The sequence below is a fragment of the Rhinatrema bivittatum genome, chromosome 2, assembly GCF_901001135.1.
Source record: "Rhinatrema bivittatum chromosome 2, aRhiBiv1.1, whole genome shotgun sequence".
In the NCBI taxonomy this organism is placed as follows: domain Eukaryota; kingdom Metazoa; phylum Chordata; class Amphibia; order Gymnophiona; family Rhinatrematidae; genus Rhinatrema; species Rhinatrema bivittatum.
This window is the reverse complement of record NC_042616.1, coordinates 679,530,335-679,551,721: the sequence shown is the minus strand read 5'-3', so window position 1 is coordinate 679,551,721 and position 21,387 is coordinate 679,530,335. Positions and strand designations below refer to the sequence as shown.

The 21,387-nt window shown below is 45.3% G+C and overlaps 1 protein-coding gene across 4 annotated transcripts in view; it reads right to left on the bottom strand.

Moving 5' to 3' along the window:
- Positions 1-793: 793 nt before the first annotated feature.
- Positions 794-21,387, bottom strand: part of PKIA (cAMP-dependent protein kinase inhibitor alpha) — a 104,053-nt gene continuing 83,459 nt past the window's right edge. For all 4 annotated transcript variants that reach the window (XM_029591509.1, XM_029591507.1, XM_029591508.1 and 1 more), the window contains exon 3: positions 794-2,424. In XM_029591509.1, coding sequence (XP_029447369.1) covers positions 2,327-2,424 — 98 coding nt within the window. In that variant the 3' untranslated portion in view covers positions 794-2,326. The remainder of the gene's footprint in view (positions 2,425-21,387) is intronic.

The window sequence follows — 21,387 nt, the reverse complement described above, 5'->3', positions numbered from 1 at the left end:
GGGCTGGAGGCCACAAGGCAGAAATTATGAGAGGGATTGCTCACTCGAATGGATGTCAAGTAGATAGGGGTGACAATGTTGTAAATTATTTTTCATGTTATGTTAATTTAAAAATGGCAACACTTAAAAATTATGTTGTGATCTGCCTTTTGCTTGTTGTGAAAAGTTGGAAAATAAATATAAATATGAATATTCATCATGGTAGAGCCTAGTAAAAGATTCATATCTGAATTCAAACATCAACTTTTTAAAATAAAATGTACGACTTATATTGGTGGAATGCCTGGGTTTTTTCAGTAGAAGAGAGAGTTTTGGTCTACCAATTGTGTTATTAGTACTTCTTTTATTCTGCTTACATCTGCAGATACTATTCTTGGACATGGCACTATAAAAGTACAAAGAATTGGAAATTAAGTCAATATTTTCTGTCATGTGACCATTTTTGTGTGAAATACAAAAACAGGATAATTAATAACCAGTAATTATAAATATACAGTATATTTTATTTATAGAGGAAAAATGTGTATTATTCTATAAGAAAAGCATCATTATTTTATTGAATTTTTTTTTATGAATGTGTGCATTGTTTGCTATTACTTTTGGTTTGGACTATAGTAGATTCTAAAAGTATTTTATCCAAGGAACTCATTATACAGAGAAGTTAACAAATAGAGATATATTAACTCTAAAATAGTTCATGTATTTAGCACACACAAACACCATACCCCCTCAATGAACTTTTAACGTTATATGTTCTAAAGATGCTGTATCCTGATAATAAGAGGACATATCCTTACAGTATGATCGTTTATAGGCATATTTTATGTTGTCAAAATCCAAAACATTCTTCTGACAATCTTTTTGAAATACAGTATTTATCAAGATGAGTTAGTTACATGACATTAAGCTCATAAATCATAGGTATAATGCTGGTTTGCTATTAAGAGTAATAAATGAGTTAATACTGAGCATAAGATTTACATATTTCACAAAAATCCAGTGTAACAAAAAAAAGTATTTACTGTCAGAAAAAACATATTATAACAGTGTTAAAGAATAAGCTTTGTTTTAATTAATAACAAGCTAATATTCCAGAAAACAAATCATGCCAGCAATTAGTAAAAGTTGCAAACATTAAAAGTGCATAATAACATCTGAAACAAGAATAATATCATAAAGTGACACCCTCTTTGGGGTAACAAGTTAAACCACAAGGCTCATTTAAAATCTGAGGGGCAAATAAACTTGAAGTTTCTTTACTGCATTAACTGCTCGTTTGATCCCCTTTTTCCCTCTGAAAATGAGACATTTGTATTGATAAATCTGAAGCAAAGTTAGTATGTGAGCAAAATTTTGATACATCTTTCCTTGATGCCCAAAGGACTGTCACATTAATTACTGTTTTCCTCTTTGGACAACTAGCGACCTACTGACACCAAGAAAAGAGCATCAACTTAGTTTTATTAATGTTTTGTTTTAGTGTGGTGGCTACAAGTTTATAATTTAAGCTACAAAACAGACTCACTCGATAGTTTAAAAACGCTCTAAAAAAGTGATCAATAAAACATGGCAAAGATTTGCAATAGAGGAAAACCAACTATTTTAAATTTGATTCAAATTGTATGGCGTTGGAAGTGTAAGCTGACTATGATACAATGTACAATGAATTAATTGATCTTTTTGAGGGAATGCCTATCTATAGATTAAATGAACCATTAGATTCAGGTAGGATCAATTTAGCAATTAACATTTTTATATCGTGTACCCCATCTCATTATGCAAAAAAAAAAAAAAAAAGAAAAAAAAAAGCCCTTTCAATCTAGTGATAGTAACAGAAAATTTTTTCATTAACATCTGAGAAGGGTACAGCCTCTGACCTTTACAATATAATACAAAGGAGCATGTAAAACAGAGGCATCATTTTATAAAACATTTGTTCTTTCTTCAATAATTCATTTAATGGATGAATACTGGTCAGAAAACATTAAGCTCTACATATGACTCATTACAAAAGAAACACTTTAAAACCTCAGACGTTTAGACAGTTGGTGCTACAAGAATAATCATTTAGTAGTTTGTTCTATATCTAGTAAAGAGGTCAGCTGCTAAATCCAATTGATAAAAAAATCCCAAGAATAGTGATAGTCTCTCATTGACCATGGAAACAAAAAAGCTGTCTCTTGTCATAATCCATGCCTCTAGTTTTAGTACTTTAGTAGACTGGTCCAGTTAAAACTGCCATTTCCTTTTTATGATTCTTACTGATTATGTAAAATAAATTTCACCATTGTCTTGTGCAGCCTGAAATCATAAGCAGCTGTTTATGCTAGTTAAAGTGTGTTGTTAGCATTCTTGCTTTGCTGGTTCTTTCTGGGTATCGGTAATTTTCTCTGTTGGATTTGGTTTGCACATCTCCTTCACTTTCTACAAGAAAAAAAAAAAAGAAAGTTTAGGGCTACTTGAAAGTACAGGATTTGAAAATATGTGCATATTAGGCACCTGACTCGAACATCATCAGCCCCGGTTTAGTAAGTCAAACTTTGGTAAAATATGGTTTCAGTCTTATTTTTCTATATAGAAAGAGTGAACATAGAATGAGAAGACAGAGTAGGATTGTAAAAACTCATTATTAATCTGCTTTGTTTACTTCCTGTTGCAATGCCCTAGACCTCAATTGATTTCTGGATTTTACTTCACAGCTAAGGATCCTCTGTTTATTCCATGCTTTCTTGAATGTTTAGTTTTTGCCCTTAACTCCATTGCTGCTAAAATTCCTAGTGTTACGGTTAGCTTGGTTCTGTAACAATTATGTTTTGCATGTAGTACAAGGGATAAGGTTCCAAGTTCAATTCTATAGGCTAAAGATAACACGTTAACTTCCTTGAACCAAGATGAAATACTACAACATTGATCTTAACTGTAAAAACTGTCAAGATCAACATATATACCAAAACTACAAGATCACATTCCTGACTTCTCAAAACAATGTAAGATGTATCCCTTCCTGAACCCAAAACACATCCTGGATGGAAAGTTGCAGTGACTCTATCCAGAGGGCACGCATGTGACCCATGATAGACAGAATGGCATCCTTCATTAACTGAGAGACACTACCAAAATTGCATAAGACATGAAACTTGATAAACTTCAGCAGAGTCATCATCAACATCATGAAGTATGGTACAGACTGATCATCTCACTTCCCCACCCATCTGATCTCCAAGAAGCAGTTTAATCAACTGCCAGTAAATCCTAGTGTATTGCTTGCATGGTACAACATTCCATGCATAAAAAGTTAAAACAATGTAAAAACAAAAAACATGACTGCTGCCCATCCATGCTGCTGTATAGTAAATGTTGCTTACCTGTAACAGGTGTTCTCACAGGACAGCAGGATGTTAGTCCTCACATATGGGTGACATCACAGGATGGAGCTCAATCACGGAACACTTTTGTCAAAGTTTCTAGAACTTTGACTGGCCCCTACTGGGCATGCCCAGCATGGCACTAACCCTGCAGCCAGCAGGGGTTCCTCTTCAGTCTGGTTACAAAGCTACAGGCAGTGCCGAAAAATAAAATAAGAAAACGAACCCAACACTGCGGGGTGGCGGGCGGGTTTCATGAGGACTAACATCCTGCTGTCCTGTGAACACCTGTTACAAGTAAGCAACATTTGCTTTCTCACAGGACAAGCAGGATGGTAGTCCTCACATATGGGTGAGTAACCGAGCTGAGGATGTCCGGACATGCACCAAATGTACCCCAAGACGTGCAACAGGCACAACAATTGGGGTAGAATTTGGGGGAGGGCATCCTGAACCCCACCGGGCAGGCGGAAGGGTTTTGGTACATCAAGTCGTAAATAAGTTACGCAAGACAGACTGGCCGAAGATGGAATCTTGTCTTCCCGGCTTTGTCTAGGCAATAGTGGGCTCTAAAAGTATGGAGAGAACTCCAAGTGGCAGCCCTTGCAAATGTCAGGAAGCGGCACCGATCATAGGTGTGCTACTGAAGTCGCCATGGCCCTCACAGAGTGTGCTTTAACACGGTCTTGAAGCGGAATGCCCGCTTGCTGATAGCAAAAGGATATGCAATCCGCTAGCCAGGAGGAAAGAATCTCCTTACCCTACTGGCTGCCCCAATTTGTTAGGATGGAAAGAGATAAATAATTGAGTGCTCTTACTGTGGGCAGCTGTAAGGTCTAGGTAGAACGCTAGAGCCCGTTTGCAGTGAAGAGTATGCAGAGCCTGCTCTCCTGGATTGGAATGGGGCCTGGGAAAAAGGTAGGTAGTATGATGGATTGATTGAGATGAAACTCTGATACTACCTTAGGCAAGAACATAGGGTGGGTGCGAAGTACCGCCCGGTCCTGCAGAGGTTTAGTGTAAGGCGGATAGGTAACTAGGGCCTGTAGTTCACTAACTCTGCGAGCTGAAGTGATTGCCAAAAGGAAAATCACTTTCCATTGAGATAGCGAAGCTCACAGGATTGGAGAGGCTCAAATGGTGGTTTCATGAGCCGACCCAAAACCAGGTTGGGGACCCAAGAAGGGGCCGGAGGACGCAGTGGAGGCTTGAGGTGAAGCAAGCCCTTCAAGAAGTGTGTTTCAAAGGGTTGTACTAAGATAGGGACACCCCCGATACCTTTCTGGAAGGCGGCTACCGCAATGACATGCATTCTGATGGAGGAAGTTTTAAGACCTGACTCTGACAAGTGCCAGAGGTAGTCTAGAAACTGCGGGATTGGACAGGTAAAGGGATCAAGGGCCTGAGAAGAGCACCATGACGTGAACCTGTTCCATGTGTAAGGATACGATTTTCTCGTGGAAGGCTTCTGTGAAGCAATCAAGACACGGGAGACTGGATCAGTAAGGTTAAGCGGCTGAAGGATTAACCTTTCAACATCCATGCAGTCAGGGACAGGGATTGCAGAATGGGGTGGCGAAGGCACCCATCGTTTTGAGTGATTAGAAGCGGGTCTGTTCCCAAAGGAATGTGCCTGCGAATGGAGAGATCCTGAAGTATTGGAAACCATACCTGGCGGGGCCAGTGGGGTGCTATCAGGATCATGGTTCCCTTGTCCTAACGTAACTTCACGAGAGTCTTCGAGAGAAGTGGAAGTGGAGGGAATGCATATAGGAGACCGGTTACCCATGATAGGGAGAACGCGTCTCTTGGTGGATAATGTTGGCTGCGAGTGAGAGAGCAGAAATTGCCTACTTTGCGATTCTGGGGTGACGCAAAGAGGTCTATTTGAGGATAACCCCATTGTTGGATGATGGAGTTCGCTACTGAGGGGTTTAGAGACCACTCGTGCAGTTGGAAGGTGCGACTCAACTTGTCTGCCAACACGTTGTCCACTCCCGGCAAGTAGGTGGCCCTGAGGTACATCGAGTGGGAGAGAGCCTCCGCCCAAATCTGTGCAGCTTCCTGACACAGAAGGTAGGATCCTGTGCCTCCCTGTTTGTTGATGTATCACATGGCCACCTGGTTGTCCGTCTGGATCAGGATGACTTGATTGGACAGGCGATCTGAAATACTCTGAGAGCGTATCGAATTGCTTGTAGTTCCAGGAAATTTATCTGGTGTTTGGCTTCCTCTGGAGACAAAGAACCTTGTGTCTGGAGATCGGCCACATGGGCTCCCCACCCAAAGTTGGAAGCATCGGTGGTTAGAGTTATTTGAGGGTTTGGCGCCTGAAAGGGCGAGCCCTGTAGAAGATTGATTTGATTCATCCACCAGGTGAGAGACAGACTGAGTGAGTCGGTGACGTGGACAATGGTCGACAGGGGCTGAAGGGATTGAGTCCATTGCAACCTTTGGGGTAGATTTTAAAAGAAGCGCGATCAGCCTACTTTTGCTTGCGCATCAGACTCAAGCAAAAGTACGCTGGATTTTAGTAGATACGCGCGGAGCCGCGCGTATCCACTAAAATCCTGGATCGGCGCGCGCAAGGCTATCGATTTTGTATAGCCTGCGCGCGCCGAGCCGCGCTGCCTCCCCCCGTTCCCTCCAAGGCCGCTCCGAAATCGGAGCGGCCTCGGAGGGAACTTTCCTTTGCCCTCCCCTCACCTTACCCTCCCTTCCCCTACCTAAACCCACCCCCCCGGCCCTGTCTACACCCCCCCCTTACCTTTGTCGGGGGATTTACGCCTCCCGGAGGGAGACGTAAATCCCCGCGCGCCAGCGGGCCTGCTGCGCGCCGGGCCGCGACCTGGGGCGGGTACGGAGGGCGCGGCCACGCCCCCGGACCGCCCCGGGCCGTAGCCACGCCCCCGTACCCGCCCCCAAAACGCTGCCGACACGCCCCCGAAACGCCGCGACGACCGGGCCCGCCCCCCGACACGCCCCCCTCCGAAAACCCCGGGACGTATGCGAGTCCCGGGGTCTGCGCGCGCCGGTAGGCCTATGTAAATAGGCTTACCGGCGCGCAGGGCCCTGCTCGCGTAAATCCGGGCGGATTTACGCGAGCAGGGCTCTTAAAATCCGCCCCTTAGGGTCCACTGCATGACTCTCATGGCCAGGCGAGCCACTGGGGTGACCTGAACTGAGGATGCCACATGTCCTAGGAGGATGAGAAAACGATAAGCAGTCGTCAAGCATTGAGACTGCAGCTGATGCGCCAGAGACAGAGTGAGGGCTCGTTGTCGAGGCAGGGAAAGCCTTTGCTTGTAATGTGTCCAAGTCTGCCCCAATGAACGATAAGGTTTGAGATGGGACTAAGCAGAATTTGTCGTAGTTTGACGAGAAATCCGAGTGAAATTACAAGTGTTTAAGGTGAGATGTAGGGATGGACAAAGCGGCTTGCTGAGTCGGAAGCCCTTGATTAACCAATCGTCCCAGATAGGGGTAGATGTGAACACCTTGGGTCCTGAGGAAGGCGGCAACCATGACGAGGCATTTGTAAAGACTTGTGGTGCAGACGCTAGGCCGAATGGGAGCACACAATATTGATAGTGCTTGGGGCCTATGAGAAACCTCAGGTATTTGCAATGAGATTGAGTTTATCGCAATATGAGTGTATGCTCCTGGAGGTTCGAAAGAGCAGAACAGTCTCCACTTTGTAGAAGAGGAAGAAGCGAGCCCAAGGTTACCATCTTGAACTTTTCTAGGTACTTGTTGAGGGCTCGTAGATCCAGAATTGGACGAACGCCTCCCAATCTTTTGGGTATTAGAAAGTTCCGGGAATAGAACCCGAGACCTTGCTGAGGGAATGGTACTGGTTCTATTGCTCTGGACTGGAGTAGGAGGGATAACTCCTGCTCCAGGAGCAATGAATGGTCGGATGTTTTCCACGCCATTAGAGGCGGGGAATCCGGTGGGATGGAGAGAAAATTGAGATGATAGCCTTGAGCAATTATTGCTAGGACCCAGTGGCCTGAGGAGATTGATTGCCATATGTTGTTGAAATGGCATAACCGCCCTCCCACTGGTATGTGTGGTAATGGAATCTGGCTGCTGCTCTCTACACGAGAGACAAAACCCAGAAGCAGGGCCCGGCTGGGGGGCTGTCTCTGGCTTTTGTTTTCGGGTCTGACGAGACTATGATTTGAGGAATGGTCTTGCAGAAAGCCATCTGGCTGCTGGCGGGTAGGACTTCTTTGGTCTGTAGAAAGACTTTTTAGAGTCCTTTCGGAAAGGCTGTTTGGAAGGATAATCCGAAGGTATCAGAGAGCTGTCAGAGTCTCATGATGGTCCTTTAATTCAGCCACTGTCTTTTGAATCTGCTCACCAAAGAGATTGTCTCCTATGCAGGGAAGGTCAGACAACCTATCTTGGACTTCTGGTCGAAGGTTTGAAGACTTGAGCCAAGCCCATTGTCTCGCTGAAATAGCAGCTGCTGATACTCTGGTTGCAGTGTCAAAGATGTCATAACATGATCTGATTTCATGTTTGTCTGCCTCCAAACCCTTGTTAATTAGGGTGTGGAGTTGTTCTGGAAGTGACTGAGGCATGGAGGTTGTCAACTCCGGTATCTGCTTAAAAATGACCCTATTATATTTGGTCATATAGAGTTGGTAAGCGGCAATTCGGAGGATCAACATTGATCCTTGAAAGACTCGGTGACCAATGGTATCTAAAAACTTCTGTTCCTTGCCAGGGGGAAGGAAGTGTGAGGTTTTGACCTTTCTGCTCTCTTTTGCGCAGATTCAATCATCACAGATTGGTGATCCAACTGAGGCTTTGGAGCTGACTGCACCAAATAGGTAGAGTCAGTTTTTCTGTGGACTGGTGCAACGGAGCCAGGATGTTCCCAGTTCTTCTTGAGGAGATCTAGAAGAACTTGGTGGATAGAGATGGAGGTGATTTCCTTGGGCGCATCCAGGAATTGAAGCAACTCCATCATTTGATGTCTGTTGTCCTGTTCCGTCAGTAATTGGAAGGGGACCAATTCAGACATTTCCTTCACAAAATTTATGAAAGAAAGGTCCTCTGAAGGAGAACGCTTTCTACTCTCAGTGGGTGAAGGAGGGTGATGGCAAATCATCGGTGTCTGTGTGAGGAATCATCAGTCCAGGTATCATAAGGATCAGCACCTGTCCCTCTAGGAACTGTAGAGGGACGGGGTAGTTGGATACCTGCAGGTCCCGGTCTAAGCTCCAAAGGCATCGGTGGAATAACTGGAGGCACCGATGAGAGCAATGAAGGCCCTGGCGCAGGCATCGAGGGCATCGATGGATGGCTCGATGGCACCGATGGAGGTATGTGTTCCGATTTCGATGGCCGAGGCAGAACTCCCAGAGGGATGTGGAATGGTGTTTCTCCTCCCAATGATAAAGTAAGCGGGGAGTGCACCGGAGCCATCGGTGGAAAAGCGGCTATAAGCGCTTCCATCCTCGATAGCAGCGGTGCCAAGACTGCTGGAATCGGGTCAGTAGTCTGTTCCACTATCGGTACAGATGTCGGTGCTGCGGGAACCTGGAGTCTGTGCATTGCCTTGTCGATGGCCTCCTGAACCATCCGGTCCAGTTCTTCTCAGAGATCTGGAGCAAGCAGCCCCAGCTCCGGAAGAGAAGAAGAAGGCAGAGGCATAGCCAGAGGGACCACCGTTAAAGGTGGAGTCTCGGCTCCCGATGCCCTGTCGGGCGAGGATTGCCTCGGTGACCTGGTCGCCAAAAAGGTCGGTGCCTTTTCTGGACGGGGTTTCTTCGATGGAGGCTCGGACGATGGCGAGGTCTATGGTTTCGCTCCCTCAATGGTCCTAGATTTTCGGTGCCGATGGCAATGTTTCTGCTTCTGATCCCCTCAGTCCTGAGGTAGAGAAGAGGGTGTCAAAGGCCGAGAAGTTGTCGATGCCGGGCGGTTACCGGTCAGTGGTCGATACTGGCGCGACGTTGACGGTCCGGTTCAGATGACATCGATGCAATGGACGGAGTCGGGGTTTGGGCACGAAGAGAAGTCCCATCTTCTCCATTCTGGCTTTGCGACCTTTTGGTGTCATTAGGGCACATTTGGTGCAGGTCAAGACATTGTGCTCTCATCCAAGACACATTACACAGACTTTATGGGGGTCTGTAATGGACATGGTACGAGTACAGTCCGGGCACTGATGGAACCTCGACACCAATGGCCATAGAAAAAAAAATCGAGCCGCGGTACGGTCGACGGCCAGTAGGCTGCGAGGGCCAAACTAGACGGTAATCGACAGAAAAAGGGTTAAAACTTACCAGAATACCGCGGACTGAAAAAGTTAACAGAGGGACCCCTGTGGGGCAATTTAACTTTTAATAATTCCGTGAGGAAAATTCCTGTCAGGAATCCTTGCAGAGTTCCTTAACCGCGTGGCTACTGCCTGCACGGAAAAAGAAGACTGAAGAGGGACCCCTGCTGGCTGCAGGGTTAGTGCCATGCTGGGCATGCCCAGTAGGGGCCGTCAAAGTTCTAGAAACTTTGACAAAAGTGTTCTGTGACTGGGCTCCATCCTGTGATGTCACCCATATGTGAGGACTACCATCCTGCTTGTCTTGTGAGAATGCCCAATTACACAAAGTAAAAGAAAAAAAAACTAGTATCCTTCTGCTCATATATTGACAAAGGTGCCAGGAGGAGGAAAAATACTAGCATTTAATTCTGAATGTCACCAGAATGGCAGCCTAACACTACAAACTGGATGTAAATTCTTGCTGGAGAAATTATGTTTTTAACTGCTTTCTAATGATTTAAACACAGGTGATTACAGGAAGCTGCTTAGGTCAAGTGTTCTAAAGACTTGGTCCCACTACTGAGAATGCCCTTTCCTTTGTTTCAGCCAGATGGGCTGCCCGAATAAAGGGCAAGCCCATCTGGCTGAAACAAAGGAAAGGGCATTCTCAAGTAGTGGGACCAAGTCTTTAGAACACTTGACCTAAGCAGCTTCCTGTAATCACCTGTGTTAAATCATTTACAGCTCGATACAGTAAAGTTCAGTTGAAGATTTCTCGTCTGTAACGAGCTCGCTGCGCACAATTTGGACGCGTAAGGCAAACCAGCGATACAGTCTCCAGTTTTGCGCGTCCGTAGCGCTTCTTAAAACAGACGCGTAACCCTTCCCGCACCCGGCATGTAAATGAACGAATTAGCTGTATAATGAAGGAATTAGCTATTCCCCTCCGATACCGTAACGGGCACTCAGGTTCTCTCATTAGTAACGCACTGTTTTGCCGCGGCCGTAACATGTTAGTTTACCGCCTCCCCCTAGTAGGAGTTAGGACTGTGAGTCTAGTAACAAATCCATCGACACCGCTTAAGATACTCAAAAACAATAAAACAATTTAAAAAAAAAGCGATACAGAGATGATCGAGAAAATGTAATGATGTGGGACACATAAAACCTGTCAGAAAAAAAATAAAAATTTTTAAATACCTGTCGGAGGGCCGCGTGGGTCCAGGCGGCCGGCGGCGGCGGGAGCCGGGTGGTCGCGTGTTAAATCTAGGCCGCGGGCGGGGTGGGCGCCTGTTCCAGGCGGCAGCGGCGGCGGGGGGACACGCGTTAGTTCGAGACGGCCGGCGGGCGTTCGCGTGTTAAATCTAGGCCGGGTCCGCACAGGCGCGCATTCATTCACTGCCGGTGGGGGCTGCCGGCAGCCCCCACCGGCAGTGAATGAATGCGCGCCTGTGCGACCCCTGCGATTCGGCGCTCAAGGCGTGACGTCACGGCATGTGACTGCCTTGAGCGCCGAATCGCAGGGGTCGCACAGGCGCACATTCATTCATTCACTGCCGGTGGGGGCTGCCAGAGAGGCAGCCCCCACCGGCAGTGAATGAATTCATTCATCCAGGCGGAGGAGCCGGCTGCTTTCGCCACCGGCTCCTCCGCCTGGATGAATGAATGCGCGCCTGTGCGACCCCTGCGATTCGGCGCTCAAGGCAGTCACATGCCGTGACGTCACGCCTTGAGCGCCGAATCGCAGGGGTCGCACAGGCGCGCATTCATTCAATGCCGGTGGGGGCTGCCGGCAGCCCCACCGGCAGTGAATGAATGCGCGCCTGTGCGGACCCGGCCTAGATTTAACACGCGACCACCCGCCGCCCGTCTCGAACTAACGCGTGTCCCCCCGCCGCCGCTGCCGCCTGGAACAGGCGCCCACCCGCCCGCAGCCTAGATTTAACACGCGACCACCGGCCCCCCGGATCCCGCCGGCCGCCTGGACCCACGCGGCCCTCCGACAGGTATTTAAAAATTTTGATTTTTACACTTCCTGGTGCCTGTCATTTCAAATGTCATTTGAAATGACAGGTACCAGCGCACCCAGGTTACTGTATAGGCGCTGTATTAAGCGCCTATACAGTAAAATGGGTTACGCGGGCATAACCCTTCCCTACCGCTTTAAAGCCGCGGCATGCATTTGCATGCAATTAGAAGAGAGAATCGGGGAGTTAGTGAAGAGAACTGTGCGTGTGGGGAGGAAGGGTGCGCCTGACACTACCTCACTGTTTCTACCTCGACCTTACTGTATCGACCTGTTAGAAAGCAGTTAAAAACATAATTTCTCCAGCAAGAATTTACATCCAGTTTGTAGGGTTAGGCTGCCATTCTGGTCCATTTTTACCCCCATAATGTCTAATAAACCTGCCTGTGACAATCTTAACACATAGAAGATTGTATATATGAAACACTGACCTCACCCAGGGAGAAATATTGCCACCGAGTATGAGTAACTTACAGATAGACATAGCTACATTTATATTTAATTCTCCAATTGACTGGCCTTCAGTGCAGCCAACATAATGTAATATAGTCATGCAGACTAACACCAATTAAAAAATACACAGTTGCATTTTGAACAACTTGAAGAGGTGGTAAAACATCAGATGGAACACAGATATAAAGCAAAGTACAATAATCCAATCCAGATAATAGTAAACAGCAGAGATTTGGTTTCTGTTTACATATTCTATATCTAAGAATGCCTAGTGAAAGCAAACGTTCTAAACTTTTGTATAATCATATGCTATAATCTGATTACTGCTGTAATTAGTAGTATGTCTAGCCCTTATAATAAAATTTGGGAGACTTCCTGGATTCCAAGAATTATTTGGTTTCTTTACAAGTCTGATTACATATTTTGGCATTTTTATCATCCTTACACTTAATTTTCCTTCCAAAACTGGTAACGCTGGCTTCAGCAAGAAAAATGCAAATCTGGTTCATCTAAAATAAATTTAGTTTCTGAAAGGTAAATATTAGCAAAGAGCCAAATATTAACTGGATTAAATGAATATTTTTGCAAGATTTGGCAAAAAAAAAAATAAAAAAAATAGATTTTCCGAATTCACGAGCTACTACATATGCTACATCAAATGCCCTCCACTCTACCCACAGATATACCCTACAAACTCCCAAACATATATTACTTTTGCCTGAAGTAGGACTAACTCAGACACACAGCACTGCTGAACACATGCAATTTCCTTTTATATCTATGGGAGACATTATGATCCTTTAAAAACTTTACACACTTTTAGGAAATAGAGCTAAAAAACAAGCTACCTTCTATCAGAAAACATTCCTAAAATGTCCTATTAACTTTTCCCTATTTTTAAAAAGCAGTATAAACAGTGGCGTACTAAGGGGGGGGGGGCACAGTCCACCCCAGGTGACAGCCAGCAGTCCTGTTCGCAGCAGAAGGCTGGCAGCTGTAAGTGGTGGAAGATAGTGAAGGTAGCTGCCGGATAGCATCAGGTAGCTGAAGAGGGAAAGGGCCATGAAATAACACTCACAAATTTAAAATAGGATTAAAAAGTCTCCAGCTCTCCATAATAGGGATCTTTTGATTTCCAGTCACTCAGATTGGTTGGTGGCAGAAGGGACCACAGAAACTATTTTCTCTCTCTCACACACACACACATGCAGGCTCTCTCATGCACACACTCAGGATCTCTCAAACCATGCAGGTGTTCTGTCTTTCATACACACACACAGGCACTCTCTCAAACACACAAGCAGGCACTCTCTTTCAGAGCCTCCCCTTCTCTTCTGGATCTAATCTTCAGCCACCATGGGATGCGCTCTGTGGTGGCATGTCAGGCCCACCAGTCTAGCTGAGCTCAGGCTCTGGAGACTGCTTGAGGAGGGGAGGAAGACATGAATGAAAGACAAAAGATGGCAGGCAGTCCCCCCCCCCCCCCCCCCCCCCAATCCACCCAGGTCAGGTGAGCATTGCAGCCTCACTCTCCGGCAGTCTGTTCCCCATCCCCATACAACTCATGGCCTCCACAACTCCTCTCTGGGACACACAAACAGGCCCTCTGTGCATAGTAGAATAGGAAAGAGCCAGATAAAGGATTTATTTATTTATTTAAAATCTTTTCTATGCAGTCATTCAGTAAATTAACCATCACAACGGTTTACAATCCGAGGCTGCAGCCAAAAGCTCCATGAAGAAAAGGTAAAGCAGTGAAAGCTGCCTGAGCTGGGGAGACATTTGTCTGGGAAGGGAGGGGCAGTTAGTTTTGTTCTATTACCTTTTGCAGGCTCACATGCAGGAGGCAAGGAGGATGAGGAACAGGCTGCACTGGGGCAGCTTCCTCTGGCTGGTGAGGTTCAGGCAGCTACCAGAGAATGGAGAGTGCAGAGCTGCCTACTGTCAAAAGCACTGCCCTGACTCAGACTTTCTTGTGCTGCTGCTCCAGTTTTCCCCAACTTTTAAGAGGCCTACCAGCAGTACATGAAACTGTAGGAGCTAGGGATGGGGAGGGGTAAAGACTCGAGCTGAGTGTATGCATTACAGCCTACATCAGAACTTCTCCTCAACCACTATGCCATGCTTGAGCACTGCTCTGACAAATTATTCTCCAGTCTCTCTCCACCACGTGCAGAGAAGGAGCCTCAGGAGCCAGCCAATGTGAGAAAGAGGTTAGAGTACCCTATTGGTCAAAACCCCAGGTGATTGCACTGTGCAGCGCTACCGTGGGAAAAAAGAGGGGGGAAGAGAGGCCATTGTAGACATTAGGCAGCTGGAGACATGTGGGCAAGAGCTGCTAAGATCTCTGCCCTATCCTGAGGTAGGTAGGTCTTCTCTTGGACGGTGTCCAGGCATGCCCCAATGAAGTCCAGCTGCATGGCCAGCTGAAGGTGGGACTTGGGATAATTGATCAAGAATCCCAGGGTCTCCAAAGTTTCAATCGTGACACGAATGGCACTCTGAGCTCCTTGACTGGAGTTGCCTTTGAGGTAATGAAATGTGAATTCCCTGCCAAAGATGAGCACAGACAACTGCCAAACATTTGGTGAAAACTCGGGGCACAGATACCAGGCCAAAGGGCAGAACTTGATACTGATAGTGGCGCCCGACCACAAATCTTAGATACTGCAGATCTGCCTGAAAAATGGGGATATGAGTGTATGTGTCTTGTAGATCGAGGGAGCAGAGCCAGTCCTCCACCCTGAGAAGGTGGATCAGGGTACCCAGCGAGAACATCTTGAACTTTTCCTTTACCAAGAAGCAGTTTAAAGCTCTCAGGTCCAGTATGGACCTGAGGCCACCAGTTTTCTTGGGAATTAGGAAATACCTGGAGTAGAACCTTTGCACTGTTGGCTGTTCGGAACAGGTTTGACCACTTGAGCAGAAACAAGGGCTAAGAGCTCTACCCAAAGTATCCGAACGTCCCCTGCCGCTCTCCACTTGGGAGACAGGGGAGAGCAGGGTGGAAGTCGCTGGAAATGCAGCTGGTAACCCTGGTGAACGATGGATAGGACCCAGAGATCTGATGTGATCGAGATCCATCATTCTGCGAAAAGCCAGGGTCCTGCAGGGAAGGATAGCTCATACTCCTTCGCCGTGGGTGCCCTAGACTGCCTATATCTGGCCTTGAGGATAGGCCTCTAAGCCCTGGCCCTTGGTGCAGGTGGGTAATACTTACAAGGTGGATAGAAAGAATGTCTCTGAAATTGTTGTGAGGGCTTACTGGTAGGCTGTATGTCAGAAGTGTTAGCCGACAATTGCTGAAGGGTTTCTTGGTAATCCTTCAGTTGAGCTACAGCCTCCTTAATCCTGTCCCCAAACAGGTTCTCACCAGTACAAGGCAAGTTGGAGGCTCGAAGCCAAACTGTGCACCAATGCCCAGTACAGCGGATCTCATAGCTGTCTTGAAGACATCATAAGCTGAGCGGACTTCATATTTATCACACTCCAGGCCTTGGAATTGTTGAAGCAGACGCTCATTGAACTCCAGGGCCTGCTTCCACAGATTCTGGGAATATTACGCATGTAAAGCTAGTAGCAAGCTATACGGGCAATGAGCATGGCGCCATGAAACACTCGGCATCCCAATGCAACAAGGGCTTTATGTTCGTGTCCTGGCAGAGCCGAGGCATGGGAACAAACCCTTAGCCTTTTTCAAGGCTATCACCACCGATTGGTGAGGGAGTTGAAGGCGATCGAATCCAGTTGATGGCTGGACTAAGTACACTGCATCTGTCTTTCTATTAGCCGGCAGCACCGAGATGGGATGCTCCCACAGGCAAGTTACCAGTTCCTTGAAAATATTATGGTACTGCCACCACCTCTTTCGGGGCATCCATGAACTGTAGGATCTCAAGCATTCTGTGCCTGGAGTCCTGCTGTCAGTAATAGAAAGGGCCCAGACTCGGCCATGGTCTTGACAAACCCTGCAAAGGAGAGGTCCTTGGGGGGAAACCAGAGTTGTTCCTCCAGGGGAGAAGGTTTAGAAAGCAGATCCTCCGATTCTTCCGAGCAGGATATGGATGCCTCACCCTCCCAAGAGTCATAGGAGACCTCACCCTCGATGCAATCCTCTGGGGATGTGGGGGGCCAAAGGCCCATCGGTGTTGGTGGCTTGTGTCTCGAAGGCACTGAGAGATGCACCAGAGGGCCTCACGCCCATGAGGGAGGCAAGGGATCTGATGTCGCTAGCGGGATCAGGAGTACCGAAGTAATCGACCCCAAGAGCCCTGGGAGAGCCAGAAGGTGAGGTGGAACCATGTGTCTCCGGCCCGCCATCGCGCCCAATGGCCCTTCCTCCTCAGAGGAGTCACTCACCGGTATAGGGCGATGACAGCAGTGCACCATGAGGCCATTTGGGGGGCTTGGAGCACCAGAGCCGGTTCCGTGGGTAGTACACCGAGCAGCACATCAAGCCACTCCAGCAACGGTGCGAGCACTGGTGGAGCAGGCTCTTGAGACGGAGGCAGTACTCGGGGAACCGGAGGCTTGAGGCCCTGCAAGGCTTGGCTGACCACCAGCCACACATGCCTCTCTAGCTCCTCCTCAAAAGCCTGAGAGGATAAAATGGGCTGAGGAGGAGCTGGCAGGATCAGTGCACTCCCTGGCTAAAGGGGAACCGAGCCCTCCACCGGTGCCGGTAGAAGCCGCCTGGAGGCCTCGGTGGGGTCGGAGGGAATGGCTTCCTCTGCCCTTGACTGCTTTGTGAGAGGCACAGAGGTTGAAGTTTTCTCATGGTCTGGTTTAGAAGAAGAAGGTGATCGATGCTGGTGCTTTTTGGACCTCTCTCAACAATCACCATGGTCCTTGCCCAATGCCACTGTCAAGGAACCCGATCGGGAAAGGAACGACAGATACAGTGGTTGGTCCCCCGCCCTGAGCTCAGGACCCGGTAGGGCAGTTGCAGGAGAACCTGATGGAGCCGAGGCCAGGGGCTCCTTGCCAAGTGGAGTGGAGGTTCCCAAATGCAGAGGACGGCGCCAATTGCTTGGACCCAAAGTATTTCTCCATTTTGTTGAGATAGGCCTGACAACCCTTAGGGGGTCATTTGGGCACAGAGGTCACAGACACAGCATCATGGGAAGCCCCTAGGCAGATGACACAGACCTCGTGAGGGTCCGTGATGGACATGGTCCGAGGGCTCTGAGGGCACCGGTGGAAGCCGGTTGATGCCATAGGAAAAAGAGCACCACGTGCAGTCAATGGTCGGCAGGTACCTAGGGGGAACGCTGTTGGCGACTGACTGCGATGACCCGTAAACTTACTACCGGAGGTCGAGAAGCCTGAGGGACCCTACAAGACGTGTGGAAGGCTAAGAAAATCACTTTGGAGTAGCAAATTATCAAAAAAAAAAAAAAAAGCACGAGCTCCAAAACCATGAGGCAACAGCTCTGCGGAAAAGAAGAGACTGAAGAGGGACCCCGCATGGATGAGTGGTTGGCGGCAAGCTGGGCATACTCAGTATGTCTGTCAAAATTTCTAGCCCCTGCCGGGCTCCATCCGATGTCACCCATGTGTGTGAGGACCACCATCCTGCTTGTCCTTGGAGAAAAATAAATGGGTGGATTACCCTAATAGCTTTTTACAAATTGTTAAAGATTTTGATATTCATTCTATACAAATCTTCTTCTGTGGGTGTTAACCAGATACCCAGATATTTCAGGGCAGACATGCTCCATTTAAATGGAAAACGTTGCTGCCAGTTATCGTTGAAAGAGGACAATATAGGAAAATCTTCCGATTTGATTTATCATCATTTATTTTTAAACCAGAAAAAGATCCAAATAGCTGAATAGTTTGGATCACAGTCTCTAAACAAGAATCTGGGTTGCCTAAAAATAAAAGCAGGTCATCCGTGAATAGACTGATCTTTACCTTTTTGTTTCCTACCTCAATGCCCTGAAAGGCTTGTAAATCCTTCAATTTTATAGTCAAAGGTTTCAAGGACACAACATCTAATAAAGGAGAGAGAAGACAACCTTGGTGGGTACCACGTTTAATGGGAAAATTTGAGTTAAAATTCACTTTCTTGAATTTGAGCCCAGGGGTCCATATATATAATTTTACCCAGCTTATAAAACCATCAGCAAATCCATATTTTTTAAGTATCTTCCACCAATAGGACCAAATAACTTGGTAGATAGCTTTTTCAGAGTTCAAACTAACATATATATTGGTAAGATTTTGCTGCTTGTTATTCTGCAAAGCTAATATTGCCTTTAAAATGTTTGTGGAGGAGCTACAACCGTTAATTAATCCAGTTTGATCAGAGTTTATTAATCCTTGTATTAATCCTGTTAATCTATAGGCCAACACTGCTTTCAGTATTTTTATACCTTGGTTGAGGAGTGAAATTGGTTGATACGATTCAGGAAGTAATATGTCTTCACCTGGTTTTGGCAATAATATTATAGTGGCCAAACAGTGCCCTGTCTCAAAAGAGTCTCATTCATGTGCCCATGAATATATTTCTCCTAGAAGGGTGACAACAGATGTATGTAATATTTTAAAAATTCAGGTCCAAATCCATCTGGGTTCGAAATCTTACACAGTTTTAACAGCTTTATAACTTAGTATTTCAGCATCTTGTATGAGTCTTTCTAAAGCTATCTTTTGATCTTCTGTTATTTGAGGTATTTGCACAGTATCCAGAAATTTATTCACAACCTGACCATTATTGGATTCCTTGCAATATAGATTCTCGAAAATGAAAATCTCTTGTAATGTTTCTTCTGCGTGGGTACTAGTGGTATTTTTAGTTTGGCTTCTGATTTTAATTGTAATTTTTTGGGATCTGGATTCTTAACAAATTTGCTATAAATTTACCAGATTTATTTCTCCACTGGAATAATTTAATTGATAAAGCAAAGTACGTATGGCCTTGTTGTCCAATACTTCACTTAATTCCCTTCTGACTGCTTCCATCTTCCACAGTAAGATCTCGTATGTGAGTTCTTTAACTTCTGCCAATTTTTTTGATAATGCTAATATTTTACCATTTTGTTTTCTTTTTCCTGCACAGTAAGAGATACTGTGTCCTCAAATGACTGCTTTGGCAGCATTCCAATATGTAAAACATGTTTATCTCTGGTGATGTGTTATCAGTGCTATATTCACTTCCCAACCAAGACTTTTTTAAAAGTTCTATTATGTATAGTACTGGAGGTAATCTCCAAGCCGTTTGGCCAATCTTGGCATCTGCAAATTTTAGAGATAATAAAATCAAATGATCAGAATAAGATACATCTTGCATATCACTTGATATTATTTTAGCAAACCAACTTTCTGAAATTAAGAAATAATCTAGCCTGGAATATGCATGGTGGGCATTCAAGTAAAAAAGAAAAATCTGAATCCCCAGTATGAGACATGCACCAGGCATCTATTAATCTTTAGTGAATATTTCGATTAGAGGCGAGAAGTCTTTTTGTAGCTTTCTGGATGAGATATAGATCAGACCAATTTTTAGAAGTAGAGATTTTAGTATAGCATCTTCATTAGGTGCGTTTATCTCAAATTTGGTTTTAGTTTAAGCTCTTTACGCAAATCATTAAGAGACCCCCACCTTTTCATTTGTGTCTGGTGAAGTGAAAGATATAGTTGGGATGGTCAATTTGGTTTAGGAGGACAGTATCAAAATCTTTCAACTTTGTTTCAGTTGTGACCTCTTGAAGGTCAATTATCAGTGGGATTTGTTTTGCTAGCGATTGAATATTTAGTAATAGTGTGAATGTTAAGCAGAAAGAGAATACAGTAGAATTGTTACTTATCTTGGGATAGATCAGGTTTTTTTTCTTCTCTTTGTGTTTTGAAGTTCTCTGTTCAGTGGTTTCCTCTTCCCGTGAATACATCTGACCCAGTATCGAAACGCAAAATAAACCAAATCACCAAAATGAAACCTGCGACCCACCCACTGGATCCTATCTCACCAAGTACCCTAAAAAGGTAAAATGCGTAATTGCCCCAATATTCACAACCATAATAAAACCACTTGCTAGTGGAAGGACGGTTCCTGACAGAACAAAACAAGTTGTGATTAAACCAATTCTAAAAAGAAAACCAGCAGAATCGATGATTGGGACAATTACAGACCAATATCCAACCTGCCTTTCATTACAAAAGTCCTAGAAAAAGCAGTTATGTCTCAATTAGAGAACCACCTAGAAGACATCAATATACTATACCCAAACCAATTCGGATTCAGAGGAAAAAAAATAAATAAATAAAAAATAAAAATTGCTCAACAGAAACTCTACTCATTTCTTTAACTGACCCTATTCTATAAGGCTTTGACAACAATGAATCATATATCCTAGTACTAATAGATTTAATGGCAGCATTCGACACAGTTGACCATAACCAACTATGACACCAGAATAGGTGGAAATGTTAATAAATGGTTTTCTTTCTTCCTTCCTAAAAGATAGGACATTCCAAGTCAAACAAATTTCAAACACTGACCCAATTGAAACAGGTGTCTCCCAAGGTTTAACACCCTCAGACACACTTTTCAACATCTACCTGCTGCCTATTTGTGCATTACTACCAAATCTAGGAATCAACTTCTTCCTATCTGCAGACATACAATTCTACATCCCTTTCAACAAAACATTTGAAAAAACTGCAGCATCCCTGTCAATATACATGAAGGGAATACAACAAACTTTCTCAACTGAAACTCTAAACCCTAAAAAAACGAAATTGTTTGGCTAAGGAGAGAAGATAAACCGCCATCCCTATACCTAGGTATTACCAATATTACTCCATCAGATGAAGTACGAGACCTAGGAATTCAGACAGACAAGAACTTCATTACGAAAAAGCATATAAGCAAATTAAAGCAGGATACCCAAGTTGAGAATATTACATTGACTAAAACCTCTATTAACAATACAAGACTTCCGAACTGTATTATAAACACTTGTATTTTCAGACTACTGCAACTCACTTTTTCTAGGTCTCCCCTTGAGTGTAATAAATTTTATTACACTCAATAAAACCATTATAGTTACTTCAAAATGCATCTGCAAGACTCTTACTGGGGACAAGGAAATTTGAACACACCACTCCCTCGCTGATTGCCCTGCACTGGCTTCCTGTACAATCCAGAATTCATTACAAAGTGCTATCCCTAATTTTCAATATGAACAATATCGATTCATGCTTATTAGGAGTGACACTTCAACCCTACACACCAAAGAGAGACCTAAGATCACAAAACAAAG